At 41.4% G+C, this 16,497-nt stretch overlaps 1 protein-coding gene across 1 annotated transcript in view; it reads right to left on the bottom strand.

Annotated features, from left to right (window-relative positions):
* Positions 1-16,497, bottom strand: part of LOC139764797 (uncharacterized) — a 156,255-nt gene that overhangs the window by 25,520 nt on the left and 114,238 nt on the right. The window contains exons 12-14 of the mRNA XM_071691694.1: positions 15,602-15,795; positions 11,331-11,436; positions 6,306-6,499 (exon numbers count right to left, since the gene is read on the bottom strand). Coding sequence (XP_071547795.1) covers positions 6,306-6,499; positions 11,331-11,436; positions 15,602-15,795 — 494 coding nt within the window. The remainder of the gene's footprint in view (positions 1-6,305; positions 6,500-11,330; positions 11,437-15,601; positions 15,796-16,497) is intronic.

The raw sequence follows: 16,497 nt of genomic DNA on the forward strand, positions 1-16,497 counted from the left end.
CATAACATGAACCAGCAGTTATCACCTCTCCTCTTTGTGTGGCAGACTTAAAAGTTTAACCGCTCAGCCACAAGTACCTATGATCCTTCCCGATGGAGAACATTTTGTGTAAATGGGTGCTTCATATACTGTGTCATATACCCCCGTGCTTGACAGGCTTAATCTGTAGAACGTTACTGCTGGTGACTGTGTACGTAACGAGGAACGACCGGAGGGTCCCGTTGACAGCGTATATAGAACGAAGGACTTTTGATTACTTGTGGTCCGATAGTTGTTTCTCTATCATGGGTACTGATGGCTGGGTGGTTAACGCTCCTGTCTGTCTCACAAAGTTGCGAGGGTTCGAATCCTTTATCTTCTTTGTCCATCCAGGCTATCGTGTGGCCCTTTGGTTAGATTAGGTTAGTACTTCAGCTTCTTTGTGAGTTTAGTCTCCAGCAGGGCTATTAGGGTTGCTGTCTCTGAAACGGTCTCGGACTTGTGATTCTTCACCATGCCTCAGTATACAGCACTCGCTGCCACTTAGTTCCGTCCCTCCTGTGATGGTCCTTCCCGTGGCCTGATTCGATCACTCTCGTTTTTACGTTTTGCCAGTTTCCACTGTAAGCTCTCCTGTCGTGACTTGTTACTCTTGACGTACACTCTTTTGAATTCCTCTCCTCTGGCGGGCAAGTTTGTATAGCTTCTCAGCACTTGTAGACTGCACACTTTTATTTACAATGTTACCCTATTTGGCCTTTCCCTAGCATGGTCCCATCCTCTTGCCTTTCTTTACTTTGACATGTAAATGTCAATTCTGTCACGTCGAGTAACGATATGACTTGGTCCCATTCCTCATCTTTTCTATCTTCCTTGTCAAAAAGATGTACTTCTTCCAGGCCAAAGATCATCACGGACTTGCGCCAGATAACCTTCCCCCGCACAGCTTCCCTGATTTGTGCAGAGAACCATCTTCCTGATATCTCCTGCCGTAGTCTTGTGTCTTCTTCCTTGTTCTTAATTCAAACTATTTTTTTTTTCTTAGTTTTCATAGCAGTCCCGAACCGCTCGTGCCCTCGTCAATCTCCCTTCCACCATACCACATACTTTAACTAGCGTCCTGTCTCTCACTATATATACACCGGCCGTCGACAATCCTCGCGAGCACACACCTCTGCCTGTCTGCTCCACAGTCTTCAATATCTCTACACCTTGGTTCTTCCTCGCCTTTTTTTTTTTTTTCGCCTCTGTGGTTTTCTTGAGAGTCATCTTAACCCTTGACTTCAACTCCTCAGTTTTGTAGTTTTCTTCAGCCTCAGAATCGGCTCCAACCTCTCGACTGGTGTCCCCTACCTTGAGTGAACTGTGCTGCTCCATGATGGTAATTAGTATCCTCAAATACCTTTATTTCGTCAAGTTGCTCGACGGTTCTGCATACTTTCCCTGTCTCTGGTGCTGTCTGGCACTTTTCCTGTTCCCTGAATATACTCTCCGATGTTTTTGCCTTTTCTCCAGGTGACGTAGTCTCGAGATAATCTTGTGTACAACTGCCATCCTGCGAGGGCTGTCATATGCCTGTTCCTCCTCCATGTCCTATATCCCCATTACTCTCCCGTGAGAATCGGTTCAATCCATTGACAGCACGTCGACCCCGGTATACCACATCGTTCCAATTCACGCTATTCCTTGCACGCCTTTTACCCTCCTGCATGTTGAGGCCCCAATCACTCAAAATCTTTTTCACTCCATCTTTCCACCTCCAATTTGGTCACCCACTTCTCCTCGTTCCATCCACCTCTGACACATATCCTCTTTGTCAATCTTTCCTCACTCATTCTCTCCATGTGACCAAACCATTTCAAAACACCCTCTTCTGCTCTCTCAACCACACTCTTTTTATTTCCACACATCTCTCTTCCCCTATTATTACTTACTCGATCAAACCACCTCACACCACATATTGTCCTCAAACATCTCATTTCCATCACATCCACCCTCCTCCGCACAACTCTATCTATAGCCCACGCCTCGTAACCATATAACATTGTTGGCACCACTATACCTTCAAACATAACCATTTTTGATTTCCGAGATAATGTTCTCGACTTCCACACATTCTTCAAGGCTCCCAGAACTTTCGCCCCCTTCCCCACCCTATGATTCACTTCCGCTTCCATGATTCCATCGGCTGCCAAATCCACTCCCAGGTATCTAAAACACTTCATTTCCTCCAGTTTTTCTCCATTCAAACTTACCTCCCAATTGACTTGTCCCTCAACCCTACTGTACCTAATAACCTTGCTCTTATTCACATTTACTCTCCGTATTACTCGCGTGTCGTAGAAGGCGACTATAGGGGGCGGGAGCGGGGAGCTGCAAACCCTCTTCTTCTCGTATTTCAATTTCTAAAAAAGGAAATAGGAATCATACGTGGAGTGTTTATCCTCCTCGGAGACTCAGATTGGGGTGTCTGAACATGTGTGGATGTTCCCAAGATGTGAAGAAATGAGAGAGGTAGTATGTTTGAGGAAAGAAACCTGGATGTTCTGGCTCTGAGTGAAACGAAACTCAAGGGTAGAGGGGAAGAATGGTTTGGAAACGTGTTAGGAGTAAAGTCAGGGGTTGGTGAGAGGACAAGAGCTAAGGAAGGAGTAGCACTACCCCTGAGGCAGTTGTCGGAGTGTGTGATATAATGTAAGAATGTAAATTCTAGATTGATGTGGGTAAAACTGAAACTAGATGTTGAGAGATGGGTGATCGATTATTGGTGCTCATGCACCTGGTCATGAGAAGAAAGATTATGAGAGGCAGTTGTTTTGGGAGCAGCTGACTGAGTGTATCAGCAGTTTTAGTTCACGAGACCGAGTAATAGTGATGGGTGATTTGAATGCGAAGGTGAGTAATGTGGCAGTTGAGGGCATAATTGATGCACTTGGAGTATTAAGTGTTGTGATTGGAAATGGTAAAGAGCTTGTGGATTGGTGCTGAAAAAAGATTGGTATTGGGAATACCTGGTTTAAAAACAGAAATACACACAAGTACTGTATACGTATGTGAGTACAAGAGATGGTCAACGGGCATTATAAGTTTACGTATAAATTGATAGGCGTGTAAAAATAGAGACTTTTGGATGTAAATGCGCTGAGAGGGGCAGCTGGAGAGATGTTTGGTCACTATCTTGTGGAGTCGAAAGTGAAGATATGAACAGTTTTTCAAAAAATAAAAATGTTGGGGAGAAGAGACTTTTGTGAAGAAATACCAGGAGAGATTAAGTGTAGGATGGCAAGAGGTTAGAGCAAATAAAGTGTGGGGAGTGGGTGAGGATTGGGATGTATTTAGGGAAGCACTGATGGCATGTGCAGAAGTTGCGAGATGGGCAAATGAGAAAGGGTAGTGAGTGGTGCGATGAAGAATTAAAGTTGCTAGTGAAAGAGAAAAGGAGTGCAAATGACTAGTATATGTATAAGAGAAAGCTGCAAGAGGTCAAGAGGAAGGTGCAAGGGTTGAAAAAGAGGGCAAATGAGAGTAGGGGTGAGAGAGTATCATTGAACTTTAGGGAGAATAAAAAGATGTTTTGGACGGAAGTAAATGATTTTCGAAAGATAAGAGAACAAATGCGATCATCAGTGAAGGGGGCAAGGGGAGAAGTGATAACAGGTAATAATGGAGTAAGGAGATGGAATGAGTATTTTGAAGGAATGTTGGATGATAGAGTGTTGGATGTAGGGTGTTTTGGTCGGTGTGGTGTGCGAAGTGAGAAAGTCAGGGAGAGTGATTTGGTAAAGAGAGAACAGTTGGTGAAAGCCTTGCGGAAGAACCCGGCAAGGCGGCGGGAATGGATGGTATAGCAGTTGAATTTATTAAGATACGGGGTGACTGATGTTGCTAACTGGTTGGTAAGGACATTGTGTATGTATGGATCACGGTGAAGTGCCTTAGGATTGGCGGAATGCATGTATAGTGCCACTATACAAAGGCAAAGGGGATAAAGGTAAGTGTTCAAACTACAGAGGCATAAGTTTGTTGAGTGTACCTGGAAAATTGTATTGGAGGCTATTGATTGAGAAGGCATGTACAGAGCATCAGATTGGGGAAGAGCAGTGTGGTTTCAGAAGTGACAGAGAACGTGCTTCTTTCTTTATGTTGAAAGCTCCAGTCACGGACAAAAGTCCATACCAAGGCTGGGCCATAATTGAAATATAGGAAAAATTATAAAACTGAAAAAGAAAAGATAAGTGAAAGTATTTACGAATTTTTGAGAAAGTGAAAATTATCTTCTTTTCAATCTATGTTCCTTAGGGCATTACGTATTTGCAGTCCAGAGTTTATTGATGATGAGTTTGAGAAGATATATTCTATTGGATCAAAGTTAAAGTACCATATATCTTTCATTGATAAATACCTTAAGTTAGCAAAGAAATCATTTTATAGAGTTGAGCCCAAACCTCCCAGTGACACCAAGAATCTTTTGATTGTCCCTTTTAATAATAATTTTACTTTACTTCCCACGTTGCTTAAATCCTTCAATGTAAATGTTGCCTTCAGCAACAATAATACTATAAAGAATATCTTAATCAGGAATTCACCAGAAAATTCTCCTGGATGCATCTATAAAGTGCCATGTAGAAATTGCAATAGATTTTATGTTGGGAAGACTGGTAAGGATCTTCCGTTAGACTTAAGCAACATAAATATAGTATAAGAATGGGACAAGAATCAAATGCCTTGTTTAATCACGTTAAAAACTATGATCATTGTATTGACTGGAGTAATGCCATCTCAGTTATTAAATCTAACTCTATTACCATGAGAAATATCATTGAATCTTCTATTATTAAATACACAAAGAATTATAATCTTAATATTAGTGATGGTCTATACAAATTAGATAACTTTATTGTTGAAAAAATTTGTAAAATGATAAGTTTATGAACGCTCGTTGTCTGTCTTGGACAATCACATGTTTACCAAATGGCGTCCTAGCTTCGTCTCTTCGATGTATATCAACTGACTGTTATATTTCTCTCGTTTGTCTCCCCTGATGATGTGATTATTACACGAAAGTGCACTTGGGAACTTTTCGTGTTTCATTTTCCCCGTGGACTCATAGGAATATCTTGATCAAGCGCAAAATTGTGATCCTTTCCAATATATATATATATATATATATATATATATATATATATATATATATATATATATATACTTTTTTTTCAAACTATTCGCCATTTCCCGCGTTAGCGAGGTAGCGTTAAGAACAGAGGACTGGGCCTTTGAGGGAATATCCTCACCTGGCCCCCTTCTCTGTTCCTTCTTTTGGAAAAAGAAAAAAAAGATGAGAGGTGAGGATTTCCAGCCCCCCGCTCCCTTCCCTTTTAGTCGCCTTCTACGACACACAGAGAATACGTGGGAAGTATTCTTTCTCCCTATCCCTAGGGATAATATATATATATATATATATATATATATATATATATATATATATATATATATATATATATATATATATATATATGTATATATATATATATATATATATATATATATATATATATATATATATATATATATATATTTCATACTATTCGCCATTTCCCGCACCAGCGAGGTAGCGTTAAGAACAGGACTGGTCCTTTGAGGGAAATCCTCACTTGGGCCCCCTTCTCTGTTCCTTCTTTTTGGAAAATCAAAAACAAGAGAGGAGGATTTTCCTCAAAGGCTTAGTCCTCTGTCCTCAACACTACCTCGCTGACGTGGGAAATGGCAATATATATATATATATATATATATATATATATATATATATATATATATATATATATATATATATATATATGTATATATATATATTCTTTCTTTCGTCTGTTTCCTTGCGCTACCTCGCAAACGCGGGAGACAGCGACAAAGCAAAAAAGAAAAATATATATATATATATATATATATATATATATATATATATATATATATATATATATGTATATACATTGAGATGTATAGGTATGTATATTTGCGTGTGTGGACGTGTATGTATATACATGTGTATGGGGGTGGGTTGGGCCATTTCTTTCGTCTGTTTCCTTGCGCTACCTCGCAAACGCGGGAGACAGCGACAAAGCAAAATAAATAAATAAAAAAAAATATATATATATATGTGATGTGTGGGTGTGTGTAGTGATGAAAAAATATATATAACTGTCTGAGGCCTTTGGGACGGGGGGGATGTCAGCAGTTTATGACCAGACTGCCAGGTGTGTGTGTGTGTGTGTGTGTGTATGTGTGTGTGTGTGTGTGTGTGTGTGTGTGTGTGTGTGTCACATTTGTCTTACCGCTATTTTGACACGATGGGCAATGTCCGAATCCCTGGAATGGGTGGCGGCGAGGAAGGAGCCGTGGTACACGCTGGTGGAGACATTGGCATGTAAGAGGCTTTGGCAGGCACTCTGGCACCGGCACTCAGGCTCCCCGGCGGTGGTGAGGGCGCAGGTGAGGGGCGGTGGGCAGGTGATCGTGGTGCAGGCATCTGCCGGTAGGGGGATGAGCGTGAGCACGGCTAGGCCTCCACTGATGCTACTGTTAGTAACTGGGTTAGTCTTTCATGCTGGAGAAGGTTCACTGTTAGCATGGCATGGACGCAGATGAACGCTATCCGGAGACTTTACTGCATATATGTATGTTTGAAGGAATAGTGGTTCCAACAATGTTGTATGGTTGCGAGGCGTGGGCTATGGATAGAGTTGTGCGCAGGAGGATGGATGTGCTGGAAATGAGATGTTTGAGGACAATGTGTGGTGTGAGGTGGTTTGATCGAGTAAGTAACGTAAGGGTAAGAGAGATGTGTGGAAATAAAAAGAGCGTGGTTGAGAGAGCAGAAGAGGGTGTTTTGAAATGGTTTGGTCACATGGAGAGAATGAGTGAGGAAAGATTGACCAAGAGGATATATGTGTCGGAGGTGGAGGGAACGAGGAGAAGAGGGAGACCAAATTGGAGGTGGAAAGATGGAGTGAAAAAGATTTTGTGTGATCGGGGCCTGAACATGCAGGAGGGTGAAAGGAGGGCAAGGAATAGAGTGAATTGGAGCGATGTGGTATACCGGGGTTGACGTGCTGTCATTGGATTGAATCAAGGCATGTGAAGCGTCTGGGGTAAACCATGGAAAGCTGTGTAGGTATGTATATTTGCGTGTGTGGACGTATGTATATACATGTGTATGGGGGTGGGTTGGGCCATTTCTTTCGTCTGTTTCCTTGCGCTACCTCGCAAACGCGGGAGACAGCGGCAAAAAAAAAAAAAAAAGTATGTCTAACTGTAGGATAGTAAGGGTGTGTTGATTTTGATGCAAGAAGACAGTAACACACACACACACACAGACTATCAAGAATCAGTCAACAGTCTGTTTTTCCCGACTCTAACCATCATACGAAACCCCAACAATTCAGAGGAAAGTTACTGCATCACCGTTGCCTCCCGCCACCTAAGAGATCCCTCGTCCTTTAGTTGTAGTTCAGCACCACAGCCTCAACGAGGCCATCTGAGCTCGTGTGTACCGCTACCAGAACAATCTCTACCCTGCCAATGCGACCGTAATTATCAGCAACCAAGAGGCTGTCGCTCCATTATTTGTATAAAGTGTTTGGTTGCTTCCCCGGCCTCTTCATAGCGCCACATTCTATGCTATGTGCACTGCCGTACACCTTTGCTGAAGATGTTTCTGTAAACTCAATTTTATTATTGTAGTTATTATTATTAGTATTATTATTAATTATTATTATTATTGTTATTATTATTATTATTATTATTATTATTATTATTTTTATGATTTATTATTATCATTATTATTTATTATTATTAATATCATTATTATTATTATTATTATTATTATGAGTTATTAAAGATGTGGTGTGGGAGGCAAGTTGTTAGAAGCAGTGAAAAGTTTTTATCGAGGATGTAAGGCATGTGTACGTGTAGGAAGAGAGGAAAGTGATTGGTTCTCAGTGAATGTAGGTTTGCGGCAGGGGTGTGTGATGTCTCCATGGTTGTTTAATTTGTTTATGGATGGGGTTGTTAGGGAGGTAAATGCAAGAGTCCTGGAAAGAGGGGCAAGTATGAAGTCTGTTGGGGATGAGAGAGCTTGGGAAGTGAGTCAGTTGTTGTTCGCTGATGATACAGCGCTGGTGGCTGATTCATGTGAGAAACTGCAGAAGCTGGTGACTGAGTTTGGTAAAGTGTGTGGAAGAAGAAAGTTAAGAGTAAATGTGAATAAGAGCAAGGTTATTAGGTACAGTAGGGTTGAGGGTCAAGTCAATTGGGAGGTGAGTTTGAATGGAGAAAAACTGGAGGAAGTGAAGTGTTTTAGATATCTGGGAGTGGATCTGTCAGCGGATGGAACCATGGAAGCGGAAGTGGATCATAGGGTGGGGGAGGGGGCGAAAATTTTGGGAGCCTTGAAAAATGTGTGGAAGTCGAGAACATTATCTCGGAAAGCAAAAATGGGTATGTTTGAAGGAATAGTGGTTCCAACAATGTTGTATGGTTGCGAGGCGTGGGCTATGGATAGAGTTGTGCGCAGGAGAATGGATGTGCTGGAAATGAGATGTTTGAGGACAATGTGTGGTGTGAGGTGGTTTGATCGAGTAAGTAACGTAAGGGTAAGAGAGATGTGTGGAAATAAAAAGAGCGTGGTTGAGAGAGCAGAAGAGGGTGTTTTGAAATGGTTTGGGCACATGGAGAGAATGAGTGAGGAAAGATTGACCAAGAGGATATATGTGTCGGAGGTGGAGGGAACGAGGAGAAGAGGGAGACCAAATTGGAGGTGGAAAGATGGAGTGAAAAAGATTTTGTGTGATCGGGGCCTGAACATGCAGGAGGGTGTAAGGAGGGCAAGGAATAGAGTGAATTGGAGCGATGTGGTATACAGGGGTTGACGTGCTGTCAGTGGAGTGAATCAAGGCATGTGAAGCGTCTGGGGTAAACCATGGAAAGCTGTGTAGGTATGTATATTTGCGTGTGTGGACGTGTGTATGTACATGTGTATGGGGGAGGGGGTTGGGCCATTTCTTTCGTCTGTTTCCTTGCGCTACCTCGCAAACGCGGGAGACAGCGACAAAGTATAAAAAAAAAAAAAAAAAAAAAGTTATTAATATCATTATTATTATTATAATACGCAAATTCAGTGTTAAAGTTGCTCGTCTTGACTTAAGAATGTCACAGGCCCTAGATCAAGTTCATCCACCCCTTTCGAACAGATCGATAAAGGAGTACCTGGGCCATATAAACGCTGTTCCGTTCCTAACATTCGATATTCCACAGATAACATCCCTGGTTCCGCCCAAATACTACCATTATACCATGCATGACCCTTCTCAAACCTCCCTTTTTTTCTATACTATCGCCTCCGATTCCCTCGTTACACATGTTCTGTCACCTGCCTCAGGTTACACTGCGATTGAAAAGTCACGTTTGGCAAGGTTGTATTATTGCCTGAGGACGATACTAGTACTGTCTCTCTACAGAACTTTTAACTCCAACACAGACCATTATTTCCCTGCTGCTGGTTGCAAAGCACTTATGCTGCAAGGTCTCCGTAAAACACTTCTAGTAGTCCATGAACAGTAATCCCATATAGACTCATTCACACACCTCTACACACATGCAGGGTTTCGTGGTGAACAGTTTTGTGAAATTTACAATGAATGAGTTGAAGTATGATGGGTAACTTGAACCATAAATACGGAAAATAAAGAAGAGCTTTGAGATGTGTTGTGACTATGTAGGCGCCTCCCCGACCCAGCCAGTATTTGTGAAGAACAAGGAACCTGTGTAGCAGAGTGAGAAAGCAAGATCTAAGAAACTTTGTAAAGAATATCATGGACAAGGCAGGAGAAAATCCAAAGCTTTTCCTGGAATTAATCAGGAGGAAATTGTCAGTAAAGAAAAAAAAAAAAAAAGACAGCAAATTAGTTTTAGGGATTCAGACGGGAATTGTGATAGATGAGGTGGTGAGGATATGTGAAGAACTGAATGACAAGTTTGAAAGTGATTTTACGGTGGAAGACACAATCGCCCCAACACTGAGATGGAACGGGAAGGAGATACCGAGAAAAGACATTAACAAAATGGTCCTGATCCATACAAGGCTCATAGTTCCGATGAAATTTCACCCTACGTGTTGAAGATGTGTGTGTAGATACTCTTGATAAACCTTGATTTAAGTGCCAAGGTAGTGCAGGAGGGTAAACTCCATACCTATCTGTAAGAATGGAGACCAAGAAGACGCGTGTCCCAGACGAGTGTGGTGTGAAGGCATTGAACAGATAATCGGAGAGTAAATGCATGACTTCCTGCAGGGGAGAAATTACCTACGTGAAAGACGTCTCTGTCTCAGGGAAAGGAGGTCATGCGTAACAAGCCTCTCAGATTTCTCAAGAATGTGAGCTGTGTCTTGGACAAGGGAGGAGACTGAGTAATGGATTGCTTGTGTCTGGACTCCCGGAGAACATTAACACGGTGATGTAGGAGAGGCTGACTGAAAGGCTGGTTTACCAGGTAGAATAAGAGGAACATTCCTGCGATGGTTGGATTATCTTCGTGGAAAGGAAAACGGACGCATGTCACTGGAGCCCTACTTGAGCGGAAGTGAGCGAGGCACGGGAGGCAGCTAAGATAGGAAGCAGATCCTGGCGGGAGACAGCTAAGATAGGAACCGCATCCTGGCGGGAGGCAGCTAAGATAGGAAGCAGATCTTGGCGGGAGACAGCTAAGATAGGAACCATATCGTGGTGGGAGGCAGCTAAGATAGGAAGCAGATCTTGGCGGGAGGCAGCTAAGATAGGAACCATATCTTGGCGGGAGACAGCTAAGATAGGAAGCAGATCTTGGCGGGAGGCAGCTAAGATAGGAAGCAGATCTTGGCGAGAGACAGCTAAGATAGGAACCATATCGTGGTTGGAGGCAGCTAAGATAGGAAGCACATCCTGGTGGGAGGCAGCTAAGATAGGAAGCAGATCTTGGTGGGAGACAGCTAAGATAAGAACCAGTTAGACTTGTATGACTATTTAAGTCAGGTGGTTAGACAGCAGGGTTAACAGTGCGCATATCTAAAGTAGGTCCCTCTTATCGACCAATATCTACGTATATTCTACTTAACATCCTCGTTAGAAAATTGTCAATTATACAATTACTTATGTCATAAACATGATTATCCTAATTTTTTTTCTTTCAGTACCATTCATGGTACGAGTACCAGCACTGATAGTGGTAGTTCATCTTGGGATTAACGATAACAACACTCCTTACTGATGCAACTGATCACATTTTCCTCAACAAAAATGTTACAAAGGCAGTTGATCACTTACCAACACAGACTGACCCAGAGATACGCGTTCCGGCTGGACACTCGATGGCTGCCGGGGTAAAGAGATAGAGACCAATTAGATTTCCGGTAGAACTTGCGCTGTTATTCTATTGGCCATGGTTTTATAACACTTCAGTGCGCGTTATATTAAAAATATCGTAAGAATGCATACAATTTCTCCATCTTGTCATCAAATGTTACATATTTCAGTGATAAAAACAAGAAATCTACGTGTTTCTTACTGCAATCATATATATATATTATCCCTGGGGATAGGGGAGAAAGAGTACTTCCCACGTATTCCCTGCGTGTCGTAAAATGCGACTAAAAGGGGAGGTAGCGGGGAGCTGGAAATCCTCCCCTACCGTTTTACTTTTTCCAAAAGAAGGAATAGAGAATGGGGCCAAGTGAGGATATTCCTTCTAAGGCTCAGTCTTCTTTTCTTAACGCTACCTCGCTAACGCGGGAAATGGTGAATATGTATAAAAAAAAGGATAAGAAAAAAAAAGTATATATATATATATATATATATATATATATATATATATATATATATATATATATATATATTTTTTTTTTTTTTCATACATATTCGCCATTTCCCGCGTTAGCGAGGTAGCGTTAAGAACAGAGGACTGAGCCTCAGAGGAGAGATAGGTAGTATGTTTGAGGGAAGAAACTTGGATGTTCTGGCTCTGAGTGAAACGAAGCTCATGGTAAAAGGCAAAAATGATTTGGAAGTGTCTTGGAAGTAAAGTCAGGAGGTAGAGAGAGGACAAGGTTACTCTAAAAGCAGGAGTTTTGGTAGTGTATGATAGCGTAAGAAAGTAAATCCTAGATTGATGTGGGTAACTGAAAGTGGATGGCGAGAGACGGGCGATTGATTGTTGGTTCCTATGCACCTGGTCATGAGAAAAAAAAGATCATCAGAGGCAAGTGTTTTAGGAAGAGTTGAGAGTGTCAGTATTTATGGTGCACGAGACCGAGTATTAATGATGGGTGATTTAAATGCAAAGGTAAGTAATGTGGCAGTTGAGGGTATAGTTGGTGCGCATGGGTTACTCAGTATCAAGAATGGAAATGGTGAAGAGCTTGTGCAGTTGTGTGCTGGTGAAAGACTGGTGATAGGGTATACCTGGTTTAAAGATAGAAATATACACGAGTATACGTATGTGAGTAGGAGAGATGTTCAGTGGGTATTATTAGATTACAAATTAACTGACAGGCGTGTAGAAGAGACTTTTGGATGTAAATGGTCTGAGAGGGGCAGCTGGTGGGATGTCTGATCTCTATCTTGTAGAGGCGAAAGTAAAGATTTGAAGAGGTTTTCAAATAAGAGGAGAGAATGTCGGAGACAAGAGAGTGGTGAGAGTAAGTGGGCTTGGAAAGGAGACTTATGTAAAGGAATACTAGGAGAGAGCAAAAGGTGAGAGCAAATGAAGTGAAGGGAGTAGGTGAGGAATGGGAGGTATTTAAGGAAGTAGTAATGGCATGTGCAAAAGATGAATGTGTCATGCTGAAGGTGGGAGATGGGCAGATTGAAAAGGGTAGTGAGTGGTGGGATGAAGAAGTAAAGTTTCTAGTGATAAAGAGAGTCGTTTGGGCGGTACTTACAAGGAAATAGTGCAAATGATTGGGACATGTATAAGAGAAGGTAGCAGGAGGTAAGGAGGAAGATGCAGGGGTTGAAAAAGAGGGCACATGTGATTTGGGAATAAGAATTAAAAGATGTTTCGGAAGGAGGTAAATGGTGTGCGAAAAACAAAAGAAGGGACAAGGGGGAAGTGATAACAGGCAGTGATGGAGTGAGTATTTTGAAGGAGCGTGGAATGTGCTTGACCAAAAGGTGGCAGATTTAGGGTCTGTTTAGGTTGGGGTGGTATGCGCAGAGAGAGTGTGGAAGAGTGATTTGGTGGAAAGAGAAGAGGTATTGAAAGCCTTGCGGAAGAAGGAAGACGGCAAGGCGGCGGGAGTGGATGGTACTGCAGATGAATTAAGAAAGGGGGTGACTGTGCTGTTGATTGGTTGATGAAGATATTCAATGTATGTATGGATCATGGTGAAATGCCTGAGGATTGAAGGAATGCATGTATAGTGTCATTGTATATAGGCAAAGGGTGAGTTTTCAAACTACAAATTCATACGTTTCTTGAGCTTATTTGGAGACTTTCATTGGAGGATATAGATTGAGAGAGTGAAGGCGTGTACAGAGCATCAGATTGGGGAAGAGCAGTGTGGTTTCAGAAGTGACAGAGAACGTGCTTCTTTCTTTATGTTGAAGGCTCCAGTCACGGACAAAAGTCCATACCAAGGCTGGGCCATAATTGAAATATAGGAAAAATTATAAAACTGAAAAGGAAAAGATAAGTTAAAGTATTTACGAATTTTTGAGAAAGTGAAAATTATCTTCTTTTCAATCTATGTTCCTTAGGGCATTACGTATTTGCAGTCCAGAGTTTATTGATGATGAGTTTGAGAAGATATATTCTATTGGATCAAAGTTAAAGTACCATATATCTTTCATTGATAAATACCTTAAGTTAGCAAAGAGATCATTTTATAGAGTTGAGCCCAAACCTCCCATTGACACCAAGAATCTTTTGATTGTCCCTTTTAATAATAATTTTACTTTACTTCCCATGTTGCTTAAATCCTTCAATGTAAATGTTGCCTTCAGCAACAGTAATACTATAAAGAATATCTTAATCAGGAATTCACCAGAAAATTCTCCTGGATGCATCTATAAAGTGCCATGTAGAAATTGCAATAGATTTTATGTTGGGAAGACTGGTAAGGATCTTCCGTTAGACGTAAGCAACATAAATATAGTATAAGAATGGGACAAGAATCAAATGCCTTGTTTAATCACGTTAAAAACTATGATCATTGTATTGACTGGAGTAATGCCATCTCAGTTATTAAATCTAACTCTATTACCGTGAGAAATATCATTGAATCTTCTATTATAAAATACACAAAGAAATATAATCTTAATATTAGTGATGGTCTATACAAATTAGATAACTTTATTGTTGAAAAAATTTGTAAAATGATAAGTTTATGAACGCTCGTTGTCTGTCTTGGACAATCACATGTTTACCAAATGGCGTCCTAGCTTCGTCTCTTCGATGTATGTCAACTGACTGTTATATTTCTCTCGTTTGTCTCCCCTGATGATGTGATTATTACACGAAAGTGCACTTGGGAACTTTTCGTGTTTCATTTTCCCCGTGGACTCATAGGAATATCTTGATCAAGCGCAAAATTGTGATCCTTTCCAATATATATATATATATATATATATATATATATATATATATATATATATATATATATATATTCTTTTTTTTCAAACTATTCGCCATTTCCCGCGTTAGCGAGGTAGCGTTAAGAACAGAGGACTGGGCCTTTGAGGGAATATCCTCACCTGGCCCCCTTCTCTGTTCCTTCTTTTGGAAAAAGAAAAAAAAATGAGAGGGGAGGATTTCCAGCCCCCCGCTCCCTTCCCTTTTAGTCGCCTTCTACGACACACAGAGAATACGTGGGAAGTATTCTTTCTCCCTATCCCTAGGGATAATATATATATATATATATATATATATATATATATATATATATATATATATATATATATATATATATATTTCATACTATTCGCCATTTCCCGCACCAGCGAGGTAGCGTTAAGAACAGGACTGGTCCTTTGAGGGAAATCCTCACTTGGGCCCCCTTCTCTGTTCCTTCTTTTTGGAAAATCAAGAACAAGAGAGGAGGATTTTCCTCAAAGGCTTAGTCCTCTGTCCTCAACGCTACCTCGCTGACGTGGGAAATGGCAATATATATATATATATATATATATATATATATATATATATATATATATATACATTGAGATGTATAGGTATGTGTATTTGCGTGTGTGGACGTGTATGCATATACATGTGTATGGGGGTGGGTTGGGCCATTTCTTTCGTCTGTTTCCTTGCGCTACCTCGCAAACGCGGGAGACAGCGACAAAGCAAAATAGATAAATGAAAAAAAAAAAAAAAAAATATATATATATATATATATATATATATATATATATATATATATATATATATATATATATATATATATATATATATATATATATGATGTGTGGGTGTGTGTAAAGTGATGAAAAAATATATATAACTGTCTGAGGCCTTTGGGACGGGGGAGATGTCAGCAGTTTATGACCAGACTGCCAGGTGTGTGTGTGTGTGTGTGTGTGTGTCACATTTGTCTTACCGCTATTTTGACACGATGGGCAATGTCCGAATCCCTGGAATGGGTGGCGGCGAGGAAGGAGCCGTGGTACACGCTGGTGGAGACATTGGCATGTAAGAGGCTTTGGCAGGCACTCTGGCACCGGCACTCAGGCTCCCCGGCGGTGGTGAGGGCGCAGGTGAGGGGCGGTGGGCAGGTGATCGTGGTGCAGGCATCTGCCGGTAGGGGGATGAGCGTGAGCACGGCTAGGCCTCCACTGATGCTACTGTTAGTAACTGGGTTAGTCTTTCATGCTGGAGAAGGTTCACTGTTAGCATGGCATGGACGCAGATGAACGCTATCCGGAGACTTTACTGCATATATGTATGTTTGAAGGAATAGTGGTTCCAACAATGTTGTATGGTTGCGAGGCGTGGGCTATTGATAGAGTTGTGCGCAGGAGGATGGATGTGCTGGAAATGAGATGTTTGAGGACAATGTGTGGTGTGAGGTGGTTTGATCGAGTAAGTAACGTAAGGGTAAGAGAGATGTGTGGAAATAAAAAGAGCGTGGTTGAGAGAGCAGAAGAGGGTGTTTTGAAATGGTTTGGGCACATGGAGAGAATGAGTGAGGAAAGATTGACCAAGAGGATATATGTGTCGGAGGTGGAGGGAACGAGGAGAAGAGGGAGACCAAATTGGAGGTGGAAAGATGGAGTGAAAAAGATTTTGTGTGATCGGGGCCTGAACATGCAGGAGGGTGAAAGGAGGGCAAGGAATAGAGTGAATTGGAGCGATGTGGTATACCGGGGTTGACGTGCTGTCAGTGGATTGAATCAAGGCATGTGAAGCGTCTGGGGTAAACCATGGAAAGCTGTGTAGGTATGCATATTTGCGTGTGTGGACTTATGTATATACATGTGTATGGGGGTGGGTTGG

Source organism: Panulirus ornatus, chromosome 4, assembly GCF_036320965.1.
Source record: "Panulirus ornatus isolate Po-2019 chromosome 4, ASM3632096v1, whole genome shotgun sequence".
NCBI lineage: Eukaryota > Metazoa > Arthropoda > Malacostraca > Decapoda > Palinuridae > Panulirus > Panulirus ornatus.